Source organism: Coenobita brevimanus, chromosome 60 (genome assembly GCF_032717465.1).
Source record: "Coenobita brevimanus isolate Jiangsu-jjx chromosome 60, ASM3271746v2, whole genome shotgun sequence".
Lineage (NCBI taxonomy): Eukaryota > Metazoa > Arthropoda > Malacostraca > Decapoda > Coenobitidae > Coenobita > Coenobita brevimanus.
Window position 1 is genome coordinate 27,311,488 of NC_137013.1, and position 19,500 is coordinate 27,330,987.

General features: G+C 41.3%; 1 protein-coding gene across 1 annotated transcript in view; it reads right to left on the reverse strand.

Moving 5' to 3' along the window:
• Positions 1–19,500, reverse strand: part of LOC145403335 (beta-galactosidase-like) — a 415,229-nt gene that overhangs the window by 138,035 nt on the left and 257,694 nt on the right. Inside the window, exons 5-6 of the mRNA XM_080275127.1 lie at positions 11,425–11,519; positions 10,430–10,607 (exon numbers count right to left, since the gene is read on the reverse strand). Coding sequence (XP_080131253.1) covers positions 10,430–10,607; positions 11,425–11,519 — 273 coding nt within the window. The remainder of the gene's footprint in view (positions 1–10,429; positions 10,608–11,424; positions 11,520–19,500) is intronic.

Sequence of the window (19,500 nt, forward strand, 5' to 3'; positions counted from 1 at the left end):
TTCATCTCTTCCAGATATTTTATCCATCTGTCTTTCAGGATTCTCTCACACAATTTTGCGACCATGCTGGTTAGAGACACTGGTCTATAATTCAGGGGTTCTTCCCTGTTTCCTCCCTTGTAAATTGGTACCACATTTGCCCTCTTCCATTCTTTTGGCACTTTCCCCTCTTCCAGTGAGCATACAATTAAGCTGTGAATTTTATCCGCCAGTTGTTCTCTGCATTCCTTCAGTACCCAATTAGAAATTCCATCAGGTCCTGGGGCTTTCCTTACATCTTGAGTTTCCAGTAATTTATACACTTCCTGCACCTCCACTTTTATATCTTTCATCACCGGAACATTTCTAATCACTCCCTCCCCTTCCACAAGCTCCTTTTCTTTAGTAAAAACTGACTGGAAACGTTTGTTCATTATTTCTGCTTGCATTGCCGCATCATTAAAGACCTCTCCATCTACTTTCAGCTTGGTGATTCCTTCCTTTGTTTCAGTTTGCCATTAACAAATCTATAAAACAGTTTGGGTTCATCCTTGCATTTGTCAATTATACCTTTTTCAAAATTCCTTTCTTCTTCCCTACGTATTCTTGTGTATTCGTTTCTTGTTCTTTTATATTCTTCCTTTGTTCTGTCGTTACCTCTCTTTCTCCAATTGTTCCACGCCTTATCTCTCTCTTTTTTGGCTATCATACACCTTCTATTAAACCACTCCTTTTTCCTGTTTTCTTTCCCTCTTACTCTTGGTACAAATTTTTCCACTCCCAAATTATAGAGGTCTAGAAAGATATCCCACTTCCTCTGTATCTCTCTTGTTTCTCTGAATTTTCTCCAATCCGCATTTTCAAAAAGTTTCTCAATCCTGTAAAATTTGCTTTGCCAAAGTTGTATCTTCCCTGTCTATGAAGCTCGTCTCTTGGCTCGACGTTTCCTATTAACATCTGGAACTCAATGACCACGTGATCACTTTTTCCCAAAGGACAGAGATATTCCAATGATTCTATTACATCAGGTTCTTTGGTGAACAGTAAATCTAACCTTGCTGGTGTGTCCTCACCTCGAAACCGTGTCTCTTCTTTGACCCACTGCGTCATCACATTATTCATTATTATATTTAATAACATAGTACCCCACGAATCCTCGCCGCCTCCGAGTACCATTCCTCCCAGTTCACCTCTTTACAATTAAAGTCACCCACCAAAATTATATTATTGCTTTTCTCAATTATTTTTTGCAAGTAGCTAGCCATATCTGACAACATCTCATGGTATTCGTCATCCTTCCATGCTCTCGTCTTTGGGGGAACATACACTACCGCCATATCTCTCTTAACATTCTCTCCAGTTTCTAATTTCATATATATCACTTCAGCCCTGCCTTCTCCCATATCCACAGTATCTACATTTATGTTGTTCTTCACTGCTATCATCACTCCTCCTCCCTTTTTTTCTTTTCTGTCTTTTCTCCACAGTTTGTATTTACCATCTCCCAAATGAACATCAATATCTTCTCTTAATTTGGTCTCTACAAAGCACATGACATCAGGTTCATGTTCTCTCAAGAAATCATTAATTTCGATCCTTGTCGATATGAAACCATCAACATTAGTATATATATTACCTTCAAATTATTTTTGACATTATTAATACCCTCTTCTCTCCTACTCTCTGTCCGTACCACTTCCTCAACTTCTGATCTTTCACAACCATCCCCCCTAATTTCCTTCACTTCTATTTCCTTAAATACCATTTCCTTACTTTCATATCCAATACTCTCCAAAAAAAAGTATTACGTTCTTCCTCTGTCCTCTTATCATTTTTTTCCTTTACTTCTTCCTTTAATGATTTTAAAGCTTCTCTTTCTTCTTCATTCAGATCTTTTCTTATTATAATATTTTCCATCCCCGCCTCTTTGCTTAATTTCCAGGTCACTTTAAGTATCTCATTTATTACACTTTCTGATGTAAACTTGACTCTCATTGGTCTTGTTTCCCCTTTCTTATAAGGCCCTATCCTCCTTACTTCCTCAATTTCTTTTACCCACTTGTTTCCTTCGGGGTCAATCTTGCCTAATATTCCTCTCACCATGTTCGTGTCTCTCTCGAGTCTTGCGAACCTAACCTTTTCTTCTTCTTCCCTGTTTCCAAATACTATCACACATCTGTTCCTTTCTACAGTTTCTCTAACTATTTTCTCATTTTTCTTCAGTATTTTCACTACATTTTCTTCCATTTCTTTCTTGTTCATTTCCCTTTCTTCCTGGATGATCTCTCTTAAGCTGACCACTTCTTTCTGTTCTTCCTCTACGTGTGTCCACTTTGCCTTGTGTTCTTCTAGTACATTACTCACCTTCTCAGTTCAACATTTTCCCGCTTCAAATTCTTAATCTCTTCATTGGCTGTTTCGTTGGACTGGATTAGACTCTGTATGGTGGTTTCCGTATTTCCTGACACATCCTTTATCACTAGATTCTCTACTTTTTTTTCGAGTTCACTAATCCTCATAATTAATGTTTTCACTAGGTCCATGGCATTAGTATTAGCATCAAATCCTTGAAATTCCATTCCCTCATTGTTTACATTTTCGGCCATCTTTAACGTACCGATCAAGTACCTAAACAGCTGTTACCAATAAGCCACAAACATTCATGTATACTATTGCCAACAAATCTTTACATTTTTGGTAGTCTACCAACTTTCATTATTTTAAATTTAAAGAAAGACCCTAGGAGACAGGACAGACAAAATTCCTGAAACTACTCAAGGTCAGGAGCGATGCCTGGGACGTCCTCTCTCTCCGGCTGTTCGTGTGTGTATGCGTCAACGCAAGATCGTGCTAGAAGAGTGAGAGAAGAGTTCTGGACAAATGTAGAAGTTTGCATGGAAAAGTTTGGAAGGAATGAGAGAGTGTTTTTGATCGGTGATATTAATGGTAAAGTTGGGAATGTGAAGGTGGATGGAATAGTTGGTGAGTGGGGTGTGCCTGATGAGATAGATGAGAATGGAAGTGCATTAGTGGACATTTGTGCTGGGAGGGGGTTGGTGATACCCAATACCCTCTTCAGGCATAAAATGATCCACTTGTATACATGGCGAGTGATGAGAAGGGTGGGTGGTGAACTGAATGAAAGGAAGGCAATGATTGATTATGTGTGTGTGGATGAAAGAATGCGAAGATGTGTGATGGATGCAAGAGCTTATAGAGGTTGGGGGAGTGGACTTTCTGACCACTACTTGGTGGTGGCCAGAATTAGGATTGAAGTAAGATGGAGGAACAGAAAAAGGGAAAGACGAGAGGAAGGAGTAGTTGCAAGGAGAGTGGAAAGGTTACAAGAGGATGAGAAAAAGGCAGAGTATAAGAAAGAAGTGGAGGAACAATTGGGCAAATATGAATTGGAGCAGATGGGAGACGTGGAAGGTGTGTGTAAGATATTTACAGAAGAAATATGTGCAGCATGTGATGTGGTGTGTGGAAGGAAGAGAAGACAGAGGGGGGTGCAAGGAACAGCGTGGTGGACTGAAGAGGTGAGACAGGCTGTGGCACAAAAGAAGAAAGCATACAATGAATGGATGAGAAATAGGGGCGTGGAAGAAGTTGAGAGGCGGAAGAGAGAGTTATATATAGAAAGAAAGAGGTCAAAAGATTAGTATGAGAGAGTAAGAAGAGAGTGGATGAGGAATTTGGAAGGAATCTGAGTGTAAAGTGGAGGGACTGTAAGAAAATGTTCTGGAAAGAGGTGAAAAGAGTAAGACAGGGTGGAAGTGAAGTTAGCAGGGGAGTGAAAGATAAAAATGGTAGATTACTAGTGGAGAAGGGAGAAAAAGTGAGCAGATGGAGAGAACACTTTAAGGAATTTTTGAACATAGAGGATGGAAGTAATGCGAGTATAAGTGGCTGGGGAATGGCTGGGAGAAGGAGAGAGGTGAGAAGACTGGAAGAAATCAGTAGGATAGAAGTTGTGGAAGCAATGAAGAAAGTTAAATCAGGGAAAGCCCCAAGAATTGATGGAATGTGTGGTGAAATGCTGAAGCATGGGGGAGAGATAGTAGTAGAATGGATGTGGAAGATGTGCAGATTGGCCTGGAAGGAAGGTAGAGTCCCGGAGGATTGGAAGTCAGGTATAATTATTCCCTTGTACAAAGGAAAAGGGGAAAAAGAAGTGTGTGGTAATCATAGGGGCATTTGTCTTCTTAGTATAATAGGAAAAGTGTATGGTAGGATACTTACTGACAGAGTCAGAGAAAGAACAGAGAAATTAGTTGGAGAAGAACAGGGAGGTTTTAGGAAGGGAGGAGGTTATGCAGATCAGATATTCATTCTTAGATCTTTAGTGGAAAAGTTTCTAGAGAAGGGAAAGAAGTTGTATGCGGCTTTCATGGATTTGGAGAAAGCATATGACAGGGTGGATAGACAAGGATTGTGGAAAGTGTTAAGAATATATGGAGTAGATGGGAAGTTGCTGAATGCTGTGAAGAGTATGTACGATGGTGATAAGGCTGCAGCGCATGTGGATGGTGAACTAAGTGAATTTTTCTCTTTGAAAGTTGGGTTGAAACAGGGATGTGTCATGTCTCCATGGTTGTTCAATCTGTACATGGATGGGGTAATAAAAGAGGTACAAGGTAGGGTAGTGGATGTTGGAGTGGCCCTGGTGAGAGAGGATAGTGTTTGGAAACTCCCTGTACTGTTGTTTGCAGATGATACTGTGTTGTTGAGTGAAGACGAAGGGGAGCTGCAAGGCTTGGTGGATGAGTTTGGGAGAGTGTGTAAGAAACGGAATCTAAAGGTGAATGTAGAGAAGAGTAAAGTGATGGTCTTTGAGAGAGGTGAAGTCAGTGAATGTACAGCGAGGTTGGATGGTGAGGAATTGGAAAATGTGAGTACGTTTAAGTACTTGGGTAGTGTGATGAGTAAGGATGGAGGTTTGGATGGTGAAGTGCTTGAAAGGGTACAGCAGGGAAGAAAGGTTGCTGGTTCTTTGAAAGCAGTGATAACAAACAGGGAAGTGAGCATGGAAGTGAAAAACTTACTACATGACAGTATTGTGATACCAACTCTAACGTATGGAAGTGAAGCTTGGACGTTGTTGGAAGGACACAAGTCAAGAGTGAGAGCAGTGGAAATGGGTTATTTAAGAGGAGCCTGTGGAGTCACATGGAGAGACAGGCTGACGAATGAGGATATAAAGGAGCGTTGTGGTGTGGATGTGGATGTGATAGGAAGCTTTATGAGGAACACACTGAGGTGGTTTGGCCATGTGGAGAGGATGGAGGGTGAAAGACTGACGAAGAGAGTGTATGTGAGTGAGGTGGAGGGGGGAAGAGGAAGGGGGAGGCCAAGGATGAGATGGAGGGATGGGGTGGAGAGGTATATGAGAAAGGGGGGTGTGAGTTGGGAACAGGGCAGTGAAATGGCGGGGGACAGGGCAACTTGGAGGTAATTTGTTTGTAGCCACCCCAAACGGGATTGAGGCGTCTGGCAATAGATAGATAGATAGATAGAACATTAGTATAAGCCACCTTCAAATTATTTTTGCTCTTTTTTATACCCTCTTCTCTCCTTCACTCCGTCAGTACCAGTTCCTTAATTTCTGATCCATGACTCTCCAATAAAACACTGTCTTCTCTTCCTCCGGTCTCTGTTCGTTTCTTACCTTTGCTTCCTTTACTAACTCCTTTATATTAGCTCTTTCTTCCTCATCTGCATCTCTCCATATCCAAACATTTTTTAACTCTTCCTTGTCTGATAAATTCCATGTTCTATTGATGATTTCATTTACTGTTGCCTGGGACTTAAACTTTACCTTCAATGGCCTCGTCCCTCCTTCCTCATACTTTCCTAACCTAAACACTTCTTCAATCTCTTACTCAGTTCTTCTCTTTCTCTTTCTGATATTACTGTCATAGGTTTTTCTTTTACTCATGAAATTATTACTCATTTTTTCTTATCTGCTACGTCCATGACTAAAGATTCTCTGCTTCTCAGTACCCCTCTGGAAGAGGGGAAAATGCCTCAAGAATGGAAGAGGACAAATTTGGTACCAATTTATAAGGGAGGAAACAGGGAAGAACCCCTGAATTATAGACCAGTGTCCCTAACCAGCAAGGTCGCAGATTTGTGCGAGAGAATCCTGAAAGATAGATGGATAAAGTATCTGGAAGAGATGAATATTTTGGCTGAAAGTCAGTTTGGATTCAGAAGTGGAAGGTCATGTGTTTCCACCTTGTTGAGCTTTTACTCGAGCGACTGCCGTGCTACTGGAGAGAGACGGTTGGGTGGACTGTGTGTATCTAGCTTTGGAGATGGCCTTCGACAAGGTACCCCATAAGGGACTACAGTAAAACCTCAATATAACAGACTTCAATAGTCTGGAATTTGCTTTTATTGGACTCTTGGAGCTACTGGACTAAATTCCAATGTATTGGAAAAAGTCTGATAAAGCCTGAAGCAGTTCGAACTGCCTGACCACTTCAGCTATGTTCACCACATTAAGGTAAATAAAAGGCATGTTTATCAGAGAACAGTACAGTATTATTATACCATTTGATTAATGTCGTGAAGTTATAACACAGTACAATACTGCAATGGTAGCCAAAATAGTTTAAAAACCTTCATGCAATCTGGACTAATGTCTGATATTTCGGAAAAAGTCCAGATTAGCAGGGGGAAGTCCGAATGTCGCTTCTATCGGAATTTTGCATTTTTCGGAATGGTTTGGGCCTCAATTAGTCCGTTATAGTGAGGTCTTACTGTAATGTGGACACTAGAGCATATAGGAGGACTGAAGGGAAACCTCCTGGAATGGATGAGAGACTTTTTGAGAGACAGACAAATGAGGACAGTACTAAAGGACAGGATGTCTGGATGGATGGAAGTAACAAGTGGAGTCCCACAGGGCTCGGTGTTGGTGCCAGTAATGTTCCTGATTTACATAAATGATATGGTAGATGGAGTGAACAGTTATGCAAGTCTGTTTGCTGATGATGCAAAGATCTTGAGGAAGGTAGAGGTTGAGGAGGATTGTAAAATGCTGCAGGAGGATCTGGATAGGATACATGATTGGAGCCAGATGTGGGAAGTGAAATTTAATGCAAAGAAATGTAAAATATTGGAAATGGGTAAAAGTACAGTACCATGAGACCATCACTGAATTATTTGATGGATAATGAACCAATCACAAAAGCGAGAGAAGAGAAAGATTTGGGAGTGCTAGTCTAGGCTAGTTTGTCCCCTGAAAAACATATTAACAAGTCAGTTAGAGAGACATATAATCTCTTGACTAATATAAAAGTAGCATTTCATTATATGGATGAGGAGATGATGAAAAAATTGACAGTAGCCAGGATCTGCCCCAGGTTAGAATATGCAGCAGTAGTGTGGTCCCGACACAAAAAGAAAGATATAAACAAGACTGAGAGAATACAAAGAACAGTAACCAAGATGGTCCCCAGTCTGGCAGATCTGTCATACAGAGAGAGGCTGGAAAAGCTGGATTTGCCTTCCTTAGAGGACAGGAGAAAGACGGGCAACATGATTGCAGAGTTCAGGACAATGATGGGAGTAGATAAAATTGACAGAGAAGATCTGTTTGTATGGGATATGAGAGTAACAACAGGAGACGGAAAGAAATTGAAAAAGCCAAGCTGCTTGAAGGATATCAAGAAATATAGTTTTCCTCAGAGATGTATAGACCTGTGGAATAGCCTGGACAAAGTGATTGTCCAGTCTAAAAAATTGAACAAGTTTAAAGCTAAATTTGATTTATTGAGAAACAGAGACGGGACCCCATGAGCGTAGCTCATTTCCTGTACATCACAATTAGGTAAATACAATTAGGTAAATGCACACACACACACTCACAGACATGCACGCACACAAGCGCAGGCAAGCACCCAATGCATGATGTTAACGTTTTTGTTTTACTGTCAACGTCATAATGCATTAATTTCCTGCTACAGCATGTTAATAGTTAGATTATATACTTTTTACATATCCTAGTGCTTTATGTTTGTGTATTAGTAATGTGACGAGTGCAAAGTATGAGATCAGCTTGAGATGTAACTGTCAGTTAAGAATGATGGGTGGGGGGCTGGGTTGGGTAGGAGTATGGGGGAGGGTTGGGAGCTGGGGTAGAGGCAGGTGGAGCTCGTTTTGCCCTCCCCTCCCATCTTCCCTGGGTATATAGGGGTATGAAGGGGGCACCCCTGAACAGAAATTTGTGATCGTGAATGTACATGATCGTTAAATAATTACTTAAAATGGTAAGGGTTATTGTTTTACTCACCAGAAATGCATAGAAGTGTAGATGAATAGTTGCAGGCAGGTACATCCAAGTCCAAAAGCAAGTACAAGCCAGATAAATCCTTAGATAAGGCCAAGAAAAACTTTTAAAAGGCCCAGAAAAATTAGAAAATTTTTGCCTTGAAAAATTCAGAAGTAACCTTTCTAATATCCAGATGCCCAATAACAGGACATTTTGGGTCTGGGCCTTTGGAACCCAAAAATGGCCAAAAAAAAGTAAATAATCCCCCCCCCAAAAAAAAAAAAAAAAAAAATCTTATTTCCCCCCCCCCCACTCATAATTTGACCTTGTGCACTGTGCTGAACAGCTGTACTGTGTTTACCCGCGGTCCCTTCCTTCCTCCCCTCCCCAGTTACTGCCTAACTACCATCCTGACTAGATGCTCATCGCAGTGGATGCCGCATGTGCTCGTTTTTGTGAATAAACAGTGAATAAACTGCAATACTTCGCCACCAGACCACATGGGAATTTACAGTGTTGTGCAGTGTTAATAAATTAGAATTTAGTGTGCAAAGGATTAAGTTCGGAGTGCAAACTGGCGGTTGAAACTGGCGTTGCACAATTAAGAACAGAATGTGCAGTGTTAAACAATTATAACTCACAGTGCAAAGAATTAAGTGCAGCACAACACTGGATTACTGTAGGTGCTTCAAGAGCATTTTCACCACTGCCAGAGCCTTAGAGGAGGCGGGTTAATCTTCGTAACGGCCACGGACGTGCTGTAAGTACCCTGTACACTGCTAAATATTTTCCATACTCACTTCTAATTCCTCATTCTCTGGTTCCTTTTCATTTATTTCATGCTTTATGTCCCTTATTTGTGTTAATAGGGTCTTAAATAGGTGCTATGCATGTCTGGTAGGGAGTTATTTAGATGGCTTTCAGAGTTAGGCTGGGTTAGGGTCCATAAGTACCAGTCTAGGTGGCAGGGTCCCAGTATCCGGACAAACCCACTTCTGAACATGCCTTTGGCTGCATTACATCGGATATTGGGAAGATTACTGTATTGGGATTTTAAGATTACTGGTGGTCAGACTGGAGGACTTTTCCTGTATATATTTTTCCTTTACTGCTGATAACTAATGATCCATCCATCATTCAATCCTATATTTCCCCATGAGAAGCATAAGAGCCTGTGGCTAGGCAAGTTGGTCCTGACGTTTACTATGAAAGTGACCAGCCTCACTCATCCCTGCGTGACATCACATGAGCAATAAACCCCAATCACCCCTTGGAGATACCCTTACACAGGCTCAATCTGACTGGAGTGCCTTAATTACCCACTAAACCACCAGGCGCCATAATCTGGTTATATCGTTGCCACCCAACGCAGTGAATGGTTTTCTGGTGTACAGGAAACCATTTGCCTTGTCACTCCGTGTAGTCACCCATAGGCAGAAAGAAGAGGAAAGGGTTAAGGATAGAAAGGCAGAAGAGGGAGTGTAATGTCATCTGTGGGCAGAAGGAAGAGGAAAGAATGAAGGAAAGAAAGACAGCAGAGGAAGGAAGACAGGAAAATGCAGACACTCAAAGCAGCTCTACATCGAGTAAATGGATGGTGGGCGCCCCTACCTACCACCTATACTTTCAATAATGGTTTCACCCTTTTTTTTTTTTTTTTTTTTAAATGTGAGCACCGAAAGTGATTTATGGTGAAAAACGCGTGATGCTGGGCAGCAATTATTCACGTGTTGATTAGGTTAGTTTTTTTTGCTTGCTTGGTATTGGGGACTTTCACAAGGCTTAGTGGTAATCCTTGGTGGTTAAAATTATAGGGAGCAGTAGGAGACAAAACTAGTGAGGTAGGGTAGATTAGGATGCACTGATGTGTCCATTCAGCAAGATCGCATGTAAACACACTGTCTTAGGTGTCTTAAGACATACATATTTGTAATAACCTATCTTAATACATATTTGTAATAACCTATCTTTAATGTTTATAATTATGGGGCTTGTAGAACCTAACTCCCTATTTTACATGTAAATATATGTCATGTTTAAGTGTGGAACTGATTTTGCACAAGGTTCTGCATAACCTATCTCATGTGGTATGAAGACTGTACTGTAATAAATGTATGGAAAAAGTTCCTTCTAATACATTCTCCTCATATAATACTATCTGTACAGCCTTACCTAAACCAAAGTCAACTGTTGCATACACTTCCGGGATCTTGCCGCAGCGTAGGTTGTGTGAGCCAGAGGAGTCGACGGTGAAAAGCACGACTGAAGGTCCCAGGTAGTGGCGGAACTGGTCACGAAGATGGGTGGTGTACTGAAAGTCACATGGCCCACCACCATACTCATTCTCAACCTGATTATGACAAAAACAGACTTGAGAGGTGGGCTACACGGTATCTGTATTGTGGATGATTTTATTAAGCCACAAAGACTCCTGGTATTGAAACGATTACTGATGGCTCTATTTAACCTCAGGACAGAAAAGTCTCACATGACACATGGCATTTCAGCCCATAAAAGTCTCACATGACAAATGACTTCCTCCGGCTGAAAGGGTTCTTCTTTTCAGCGTTTTGATACCATCTGTATTTATGACTTTGTTTTTTATTCTGCTAAGAGATCTCTTATAGCAAATGAGTTAATGAACGTTGTTTCTAACATCTTTACTACTCAATGACTCTCCTAAGTTTATCAAAATTATCTACTGGTGACAAGAATAAAATATAAAAGATTACCTTATACACAAGAAATTAAATGTTCTAAACTAAAGTAGCCTTGTTCCCCAGCATCTCACAGGGTAGGATGGGATTGGCCGCTAGCACTTTATTTTAACCTCTTCCACGTGTTGATGGCTTTTCAATTTTATTTCTGCTACCTATGAATGACTATTATGCTAAAGAGAAACTTTTAAACCTGGAAGAGTTACATACAGCTGACATTAACCACTTCCATCCTTGTGGTCTTTTCAAAGATGGATAAAATTATATAATACCAGCAGGGAAAAAGAACAGCATTCATTCAGTCATCATCACCATACCTTTCTATCAATCCTTCATCATTATCACCTTTCCTTCATTCATCTATTATTGCTGCAGCCTTTTTCTCAATCCTCCATCACCTCTACCTTTCTTTCATTCATCCATCATTAACATCATCATATTTCCTCTCACCTGTACAGAGATGATAGGACCACCATTCTCATACAGCAGGGGTCGTATCCTTGGCAGCAAAACCGAGAGCCATGTGTCCACGTGCTTCAAGAACACTGCAGGAGGAACAAGTAGTGTGTAAGGATGCACTGCAGCTACTCTAAAGCCTGGGTATAGTCAGTCCTCGCTTTTAAATCTACAGTTGCTACTTTCATCCTTGAGTCTCATGATATTTTTTGTTTAATTTTTGCTAACCCTGGAGAATTTTTATTCAGTTTTTGAGAGACATCTAGTAGTACAGCTGTTAATGCAAGCTGCATCAAACCTCTCCAACTGTAAAAGTTTCTGAGACTGAATAAAATTGTCAGATGGTAGAAAAAATAACATATGTGTTCAGTGTACTGCACTGTTGCTAATGATTTTATTCAATTAGAGACTTTTCAAACTGGTTTGGATAATGATAGACTTAACCCATTATGAATGTGACTTATCAGTTATAAGACCATATAGGGCAGCATATTTTTGGAAAAATAAACTATCAAATAATAGGCCCAAACATGCATAAATCGATGAAAATGGATGAAAAACAACGGTAAGAGGTGTTATGTAGTAATGTCTCTGCTGGCTTGTAGAAGATCGAGGGAAAGAGTGTGGGACGAGCACGGGCAGGCAGCTTATCACCAGGCACGTCTGGGGCAAGGCTAGAGGACTCTTCGCTCATTTTCTTTTTCTTCATCACTGAACACTAAGTTTATCATTTATGCATTCTTTACACTCTTCAGTGTCTTCAAAATCGTATTATGTATATGTTTTCTATTTTACTTGAACACTTACAACAATAAAACTCTTTTACTTAAATAATTATAACACTACAATTTATGTACGTATATTCTATTTTGCTTGCTTCAAGGCTTGGGTGGGTAGAGGACAGGACAGTAGGTAACAAGGATGCCATATCACCCAATTTCAACAATAAATTAAGAGAGAAAATGGCCAGATACTAAGTAATGACGCCCGCCTCCTCACTCAGGGATGTTATGTAAAGTTGCTTGCCTGTTAGGGGTTAATAAACCCCCTATGTACATGAGGCCCTGCCTAAGGTAAATAATCTGGATGTAGCCAGAATAATCTAAAAATTACATCACCCAGACTGAAGGAACTAAGGCAATACGAATCCAGGAGATATCCCTGCATTGCTCATTCTTGCTCTCAGATAATTATTTTCAACTTAAGAATGGCATCTCGTAATGAAGAGGTTTATTAAGGCATATTATTATCCAGCCGATTGTGTGTGTGTATGTGTCATCGCAAGACTGTGCAAGCAGAGTGAGAGAAGAATTCTGGACAAATGTGGAAGTGTGCATGGAAATGTTTCAAAGGAATGAGAGTGTGTTTTTGACTGGCAATATGAATGGTAAAGTAAGGAATGCAATGGTGGATGAAGTAGTTGGTCAGTGGGGTGTGCCTGCTCAGATAGATGAGATTGGCAGTGCTTTAGTGGACTTTTGTGCCAGGAAGGGGTTGGTGGTAACCAATACCCTCTTCAGGCACAAAATGATCCACATGTATACATGGCAAGTGATGAGATGGGTGGATGGTGAACCGAATGAAAGGAAGGCAATGATTGATTATGTGTGTGTGGATGCAAGGATGTAAAGATGTGTAATGGATGCAAAACCATATAGAGGTTGGGGGAGTGGACTTTTTTGGTGGTGGTCAGAATCAAGGTCCAAGTAAAATGGAGAAATAGAAGAAGGGAAGGACAGGAGGAAGGAGTATATACAAGGAGAGTGGAAAGGTTACAAGAGGATGAGAAAGAGGCAGAATATAAGAGAGAAGTGGAGGAAAGATTGGGTAAATATGAATTGGAGCAGATGGGGGACATGGAAGGTGTGTGCAAGATATTCACAGAAGAAATATGTGCAGCTTGTGGGGTGGTGTGTGGGGTGAAGAGAATACGAAAAGGGGTGCAAAGAACAGCATGGTGGAATGAAAAGGTAAGACAGGCTGTGGCACAAAAGAAAAAAGCATATAGTGACTGGACGAGAAATAGGGGCGTGGCAGAAGTTGAGAGACGGAAGAGAGAGTTATATGCAGAAAGGAACAGAGGTGAGAAGATTTGTAAAAGAGATTAAGAAGAGAGTGGATGAGGAATTTGGAAGGAATTTGAGTGTCAAGTGGAGGGAATGTAAAAAAATGATCTGGAAAGAGGTAAAGAGAGTCAGACAGGGTGGCAATAAAGTGAGTAGGGGAGTGAAAAAAAAAAATTCAGGAGGGAGAAAAAGTGAGCTGATGGAGAGAACACTTTAATGAATTGTTGAACATAAAGAATGAAAGTAATGCAAGTATAAGTGGCTGGGGAATGGCTGGGAGGAGGGAGGTGAGAAGACATGAAGAAATCAGAAGGATGGAAGTTGTGGAAGCAGTGAAGAAAGTCAAAATGGGGAAAGCCCCAGGAACTGATGGAGTGTGTGGTGAAATGCTGAAGCATGGGGGAGAGATAGTAGTAGAATGGATGTGGAAGATGTGCAGACTGGCTTGGCCTGGGAGGAAGGTAGAGTCCCAGAGGATTGGAAGTCAGGTATAATTATTCCTTTGTACAAGGGGAAAGGGGAAAAAGAAGTATGTGGTAATCATAGGGGCATTTGTCTTCTTAGTATGATAGGAAAAGTATATGGTGCGATACTTACTGACAGGGTTAAGGAAATAACAGAGGAGTTAGTTGGGGAAGAACAGGGAGACTTTAAGAAGGGAGGAGGTTGTGTAGATCAGATATTCATTCTTAGATCATTAGTGGAAAAGTTTCTAGAGAAGGGAATGAAGTTGTATGTGCCTTCACGGATTTGGAGAGAGCATATGACAGGGTGGATAGACAAGGATTGTGGAAGGTATTAAGAATATATGGAGTAGATGTGAAGTTGTTGAATGCTGTGAAGAGTATGTATGAGGGTGCTAAGGCTGCAGTGCATGTGGATAGTGAACTGAGTGAGTTTTTCTATTTGAAGGTTGGGTTGAAGCAGGGACGTGTCATGTCTCTATGGTTGTTCAATCTGTATATGGATGGGGTTATTAACCCTTTAACCGCGGGGCGTTACTTTCGTGACGCTTGGGAGCAAGGGATCATACTGCGGGGCGTCGCTTTTGTGATTCTGTGTTATTTTGAATTCACCCGGGCTTCCAAGTGGGGGCTTGTATCATCTATCAGTACTGCCAATGTCCAACACTAGTCAGCACTCCTAATCTCATCTGTACTCCTATCCACTGTTGACAATTTAGCCATTTCTCCCCGTTCTTGACTCCCCTCCCTACCCCTCCTCCATTACCCTATCCTCTTGCCTGCCCGGCTGTGCTACACTAAGTAAATCTTCCCTGGAATTTTTCACTGATTTCATCCATTGAAATAAGCCCTATGCCCTATTCTTATACCAAATAATATATACAAGAAAGAAATAAGGTAAGTGAGAGTGCCATACACCTGGAATTGGCTAATTATCACCTGACAACACCTCACGTGCACTAGTTCGCTAATTTTCGCTGTTTATTTCCCCTTAAAATATGCCGTATAATCTATTTTCGTAATAAATATACATATAAGGAGGGAAGAGAGAAGCCTAAGTGATATTTACATTCACCTGGAACTACCTAATTCATAATGTATTGTCTAGATTTCCTGCCAATCATTTCACTGCTATATATAGCTATTTCAAGAGGCTAACTTTGGTAGTAATGAATTTCCTTAGGTAGGCCACCACCCCGGCCCACCCTTATCAGTTCACTCTCATCTTCTAACGTGGAGGTACATCAGTTCGCTCTTGCTAGCTTCAGGGACTTTTCACCCCCACGCAAAGGGCCCTGTGACCTTTACCCCCTACTAAACCTCATGTGGAAAGAGGTAAAGGGCTGACAATCGATAAAAGAGTGACTACAATCTTTCTATTGAGTAAAACAGTGCAAGTGGAATTGTAAATAATGTGTAAACAGCAAGTGAAAGTAATGAATGTAAATATACGTGAACAGTGGAAAATAGTTTTATAAGTTACTTCAAGTGACAGTGCATAACACAGTGTAAATAAAATAGAAATGTACATAACGTAAATAAAATAGAGAAAGTAAATACAGTAGAAATGTAAATGAGTAGTATTATAAGAATACGAGTATATACCCTAGGAGTAATGAAAGTGAAAGTTTCACTCTAGCATGTCTGAATACTATGAGTTGTGAAAGTGAAAGTGACATTCACTCTCAATGCTAGTATACAGGACGAGAAAGTGAATGCTACATATTTTACGGAAAGAAATTGAATCCCTACAGTGACAATAAACTAATACTACTGAAGGAAACTTATGGATAAAGACTGTAGATATATATAAGTGTTATATAGTAATAGAAATATAAAGTGTGAGGGGTTTTATGAATAATAAATGACAGAGTACCAAGAGCGAACTAGCGCAAGTGCGACGGTCAGACGGGCTCGTAATTTTCATTGCTTTCACAGTGTTTTTTTTTTTTGGAGTATGGATCCCAAACTACTTGAAAATCATACAGTAGTGTTTATAGTGTTAATATCTGGCTGTGGTAATCATATTACGGGTTGTCGGGAAGTGTAAAGTGGAGACTTCGTTACCCAACTTCAGAGGTCTCTACAAGTCCTACGGTAACCGACGAAGGCTCAACAAACATTCCAGGAGAAAGCTGAAGGTATGTGCCATAAGCATATGTAATTTTAATATTCTAGGACTAATAACTGATTTTTGGCAAAATATTTTTTGAAAGTCTGTTGGAGCCCGAATAACCCCGCGGCACACGCAAAACATTGGTAAACATGCCCGCAGTGTAGGGGTTAAAGAGATACAAGGTAGGGCAGTGGATGCTGGAGTGACCCTAATGAGAGAGAGCAGTGTTTGGAAATTCCCTGTACTGTTGTTTGCAGATGATACTGTGTTGTTACGTGCAGACGAAGGGGAGCTGCAAGGTTTGGTGGATGAGTTTGGGAGAGTGTGTAAGAAACGGAATCTAAAGGTGAATGTAGGGAAGAGTAAAGTTATGGTTTTTGAGAGAGGTGAAGTCAGTGAATGTACAGTGAGTTTGGATGATGAGGAAATGGAAAATGTGAGTACGTTTAAGTACAGTACCCTCGTGTCCAACACGGTAATACTGTATTGTCATGCATGGGTCACGTGTTGGACCAAAAACGTGTTGGACTAACAACAGTGCTTATGGGGAAAAATGAATTATGTCAGCAACCCTAGGAAAAGTCACCCTAAACACCTACCATATACCTATACATATATTGGTACTATTGTAATTATAATAAATGGTACTGTGCTATGAATGATAACTAACCTTTTAGGATAGTGTTGGTGGGCTTGCTGGGAATGGAAGGTGGTATCCAAGGCTGTCGGTAGTCCTACTGGATCCCCGGAGGATGGCTGCTGGCATCACTAGCGGGTAATGGCTGTTGCTCCTCCTCAACTCCCTCATAAATCCTTCGAAATCACACTCAGAATCACTATCTTCGTCCACAGCCATGGAAGGTCCTGCTTCTGCCTGTCCTAGCACTCTGTAATCCTCGGCAAAGAGCATGCTTCTCACACTGTTGCCAGAGCCCCGTCTCGTAACTGTAGAAAGTGATCGCTGTCGCTGACTCGGTAGAGAATAAGGAGAAGCACCTTTGTTTATAAACTGGTACACACGCCGATGAGAAGGGTTTCAAAACGATTGATATTTATTCTAAAATATTAATATGTATTCAGTGTCAGGCTAAATGTTCAATGCTGTAGTACGATACATTCTCTGTCGAGTCGCCTGGGTTTTGGTCACACTGTTTTGCCCGTCGTATCCTCGGCAGGAATCCATCCAGATGAATTCCAAATGCCCATGGTATCGTCAGCAATTTTACCATGTTATCATTCCGATTTACCATCGTATCCTCGGCAAACCTGGTATGAAGTGCCTTCGGCTGCCAGGATCTTGTCTTGGTTTTTTATTATGGTCCTCACGTTGGCTTCACTCATGTCGTAGGCCTTGGCAATGTCAACTTTCCTCTCCCCTTTCTTCTTCCTCTCAATGCTTTCTAGCTTGGTGGCCTGAGGGAGGTGCCGACGCTTCTTGGGGTTCTCAGAAGGCTTCCTAGGCATTGTGAGCAGGGTAAAATGCATTAACAAGGACAGAAAATGCAGCAAGAAAAAAGCACCTTCCAATGCGAATTATGCGACTGAGTGGCGCTGTGGCGGGAGAAATTTAAACAAAACATCACGTGACACCAGAAGCGTTTTTAATTGGGCGGCATCACGATCACGTCACGATAGCCGGCGGGGAAGGCTACTTGATCAGAAGTTTTCATTGGCTATCATCATCATGGGAATGTCCAGTATGACCGTGTTGGACTGGGGGTGATCGTGCTAGAGTTGAACTCTGCGGATTTCACCCACTTCTCGGAGCTCTGTGCACGTTATGCTAACACACTCGTGTTGCAGTAATTAAATCGTATTAAATAATACTAATTATTTGCTCTCCGAGCTGGACGTGAATCGTGCTGGACTAACACGTGTTGGAGGCGAGGGTACTGTACTTGGGTAGTGTGATGAGTAAGGATGGAAGTTTGGAGGATGAAGTGCTTGAAAGGGTACAACAAGGTAGAACGGTTGTTGGTTCCTTGAAGGCGGTGATAAGAACTACGGAAGTGAGCATGGAAGTGAAAAAGTTATTACATGACGGTATTGTGATACCAACTCTAACGTATGGAAGTGAAGCTTGGACGTTGCTGGAGGGACACAAGTCAAGAGTGAGAGCAGTGGAAATGGGTTATCTGAGAGGAGCCTGTGAAGTCACATGGAGAGACAGAGTGACAAATGAAGATGTGAAGGAACATTGTGGTGTGGATGTGGATGTGACAGAAAGCGTTAGGAGAAACATATTGAGGTTGTTTGGCCATGTGGAAAGGATGGAGAGTGAAAGACTGATGAGGAGAGTGTATGTGAGTGAGGTGGAGGGGGAGAGAGGGAGGGGAAGGCCAAGGATGAGATGGAGGGATGGAGTGGAGAGGTATATGAGAGAGGGGTGTGTGAACTGGGAGCCGGTCAGTGCAATGGCATGGGACAGGGTGACATGGAGGTGATTTGCTTGTGGCCATCCCATATAAGGGATTAAGGCATCTGGCAATAGATAGATTAACCAGCCCACTTCAAACATCCACCCTTACCCAAGTAATATTATTAACTGATGGCAACCATAAAATAAAAATGGCATCTCCAGGGTAACTGGACTAAAGAAATACTGTCATATATGCCTTTACAACCGGTTGCCTGGAAAGTGATCTGCAACCCCCCAAAAGGTCATCAACTAGGCTGAAGTTGCCCAGAAAAATTTTCATTCATTCATCCACTGCCAGACGCCATGTATCCCAGATGGGGTGGCCAAGGGCTTAGAGTTAATTGTTTTTACAGGGAGGGGCACTAATCCTCCACCAACCCCACTTGACACGTAGGGATACCAACAGCATCTGGTGTTCCCAGGCGGTCACCCATCCAAGTACTAACCAGACCCAACGTTGCTTAGAAAAATGCTGCCAGAAAATCTCTCATGTGATATTGCCTTCAACCCTTGAATACTGGGGAGATCCTTTTTAGTAACTTCTGCTGCTACCAGATTTTATTTGACTTTTGAAATGCCTCATGTAATGAATGGGTCTATTAAGGCTACAGCTAACCCTTTAGTTAAAAGAACCTACCATAAACTGAATAAAATCATCTGTTAAACCAACTATAAAGTAAAAATTATGTTACAAAGATTCTATGGGTTAGGATGTGCCACAGCACCTTTGACACTTGGGAGTATACATGCCAGTATACATTCAGTTGGAATATCTGTACATGGAAAATTTAAAACTATACAATTCATCCAGTTAATAATACTGAAAAAGGAAGTATGAAATAAAACTTTATAATACAGTCAGCCCTCCTTTAACCCCTTAACCGCGGGGCGTCACTTTCGTGACGCTTGGGAGCAAGGCATCATACCGCGGGGCGTCGCTTTTGTGATTCTGTGTTATTTTGAATTCACCCGGGCTTCCAAGTGGGGGGTTGTATCATCTATCAG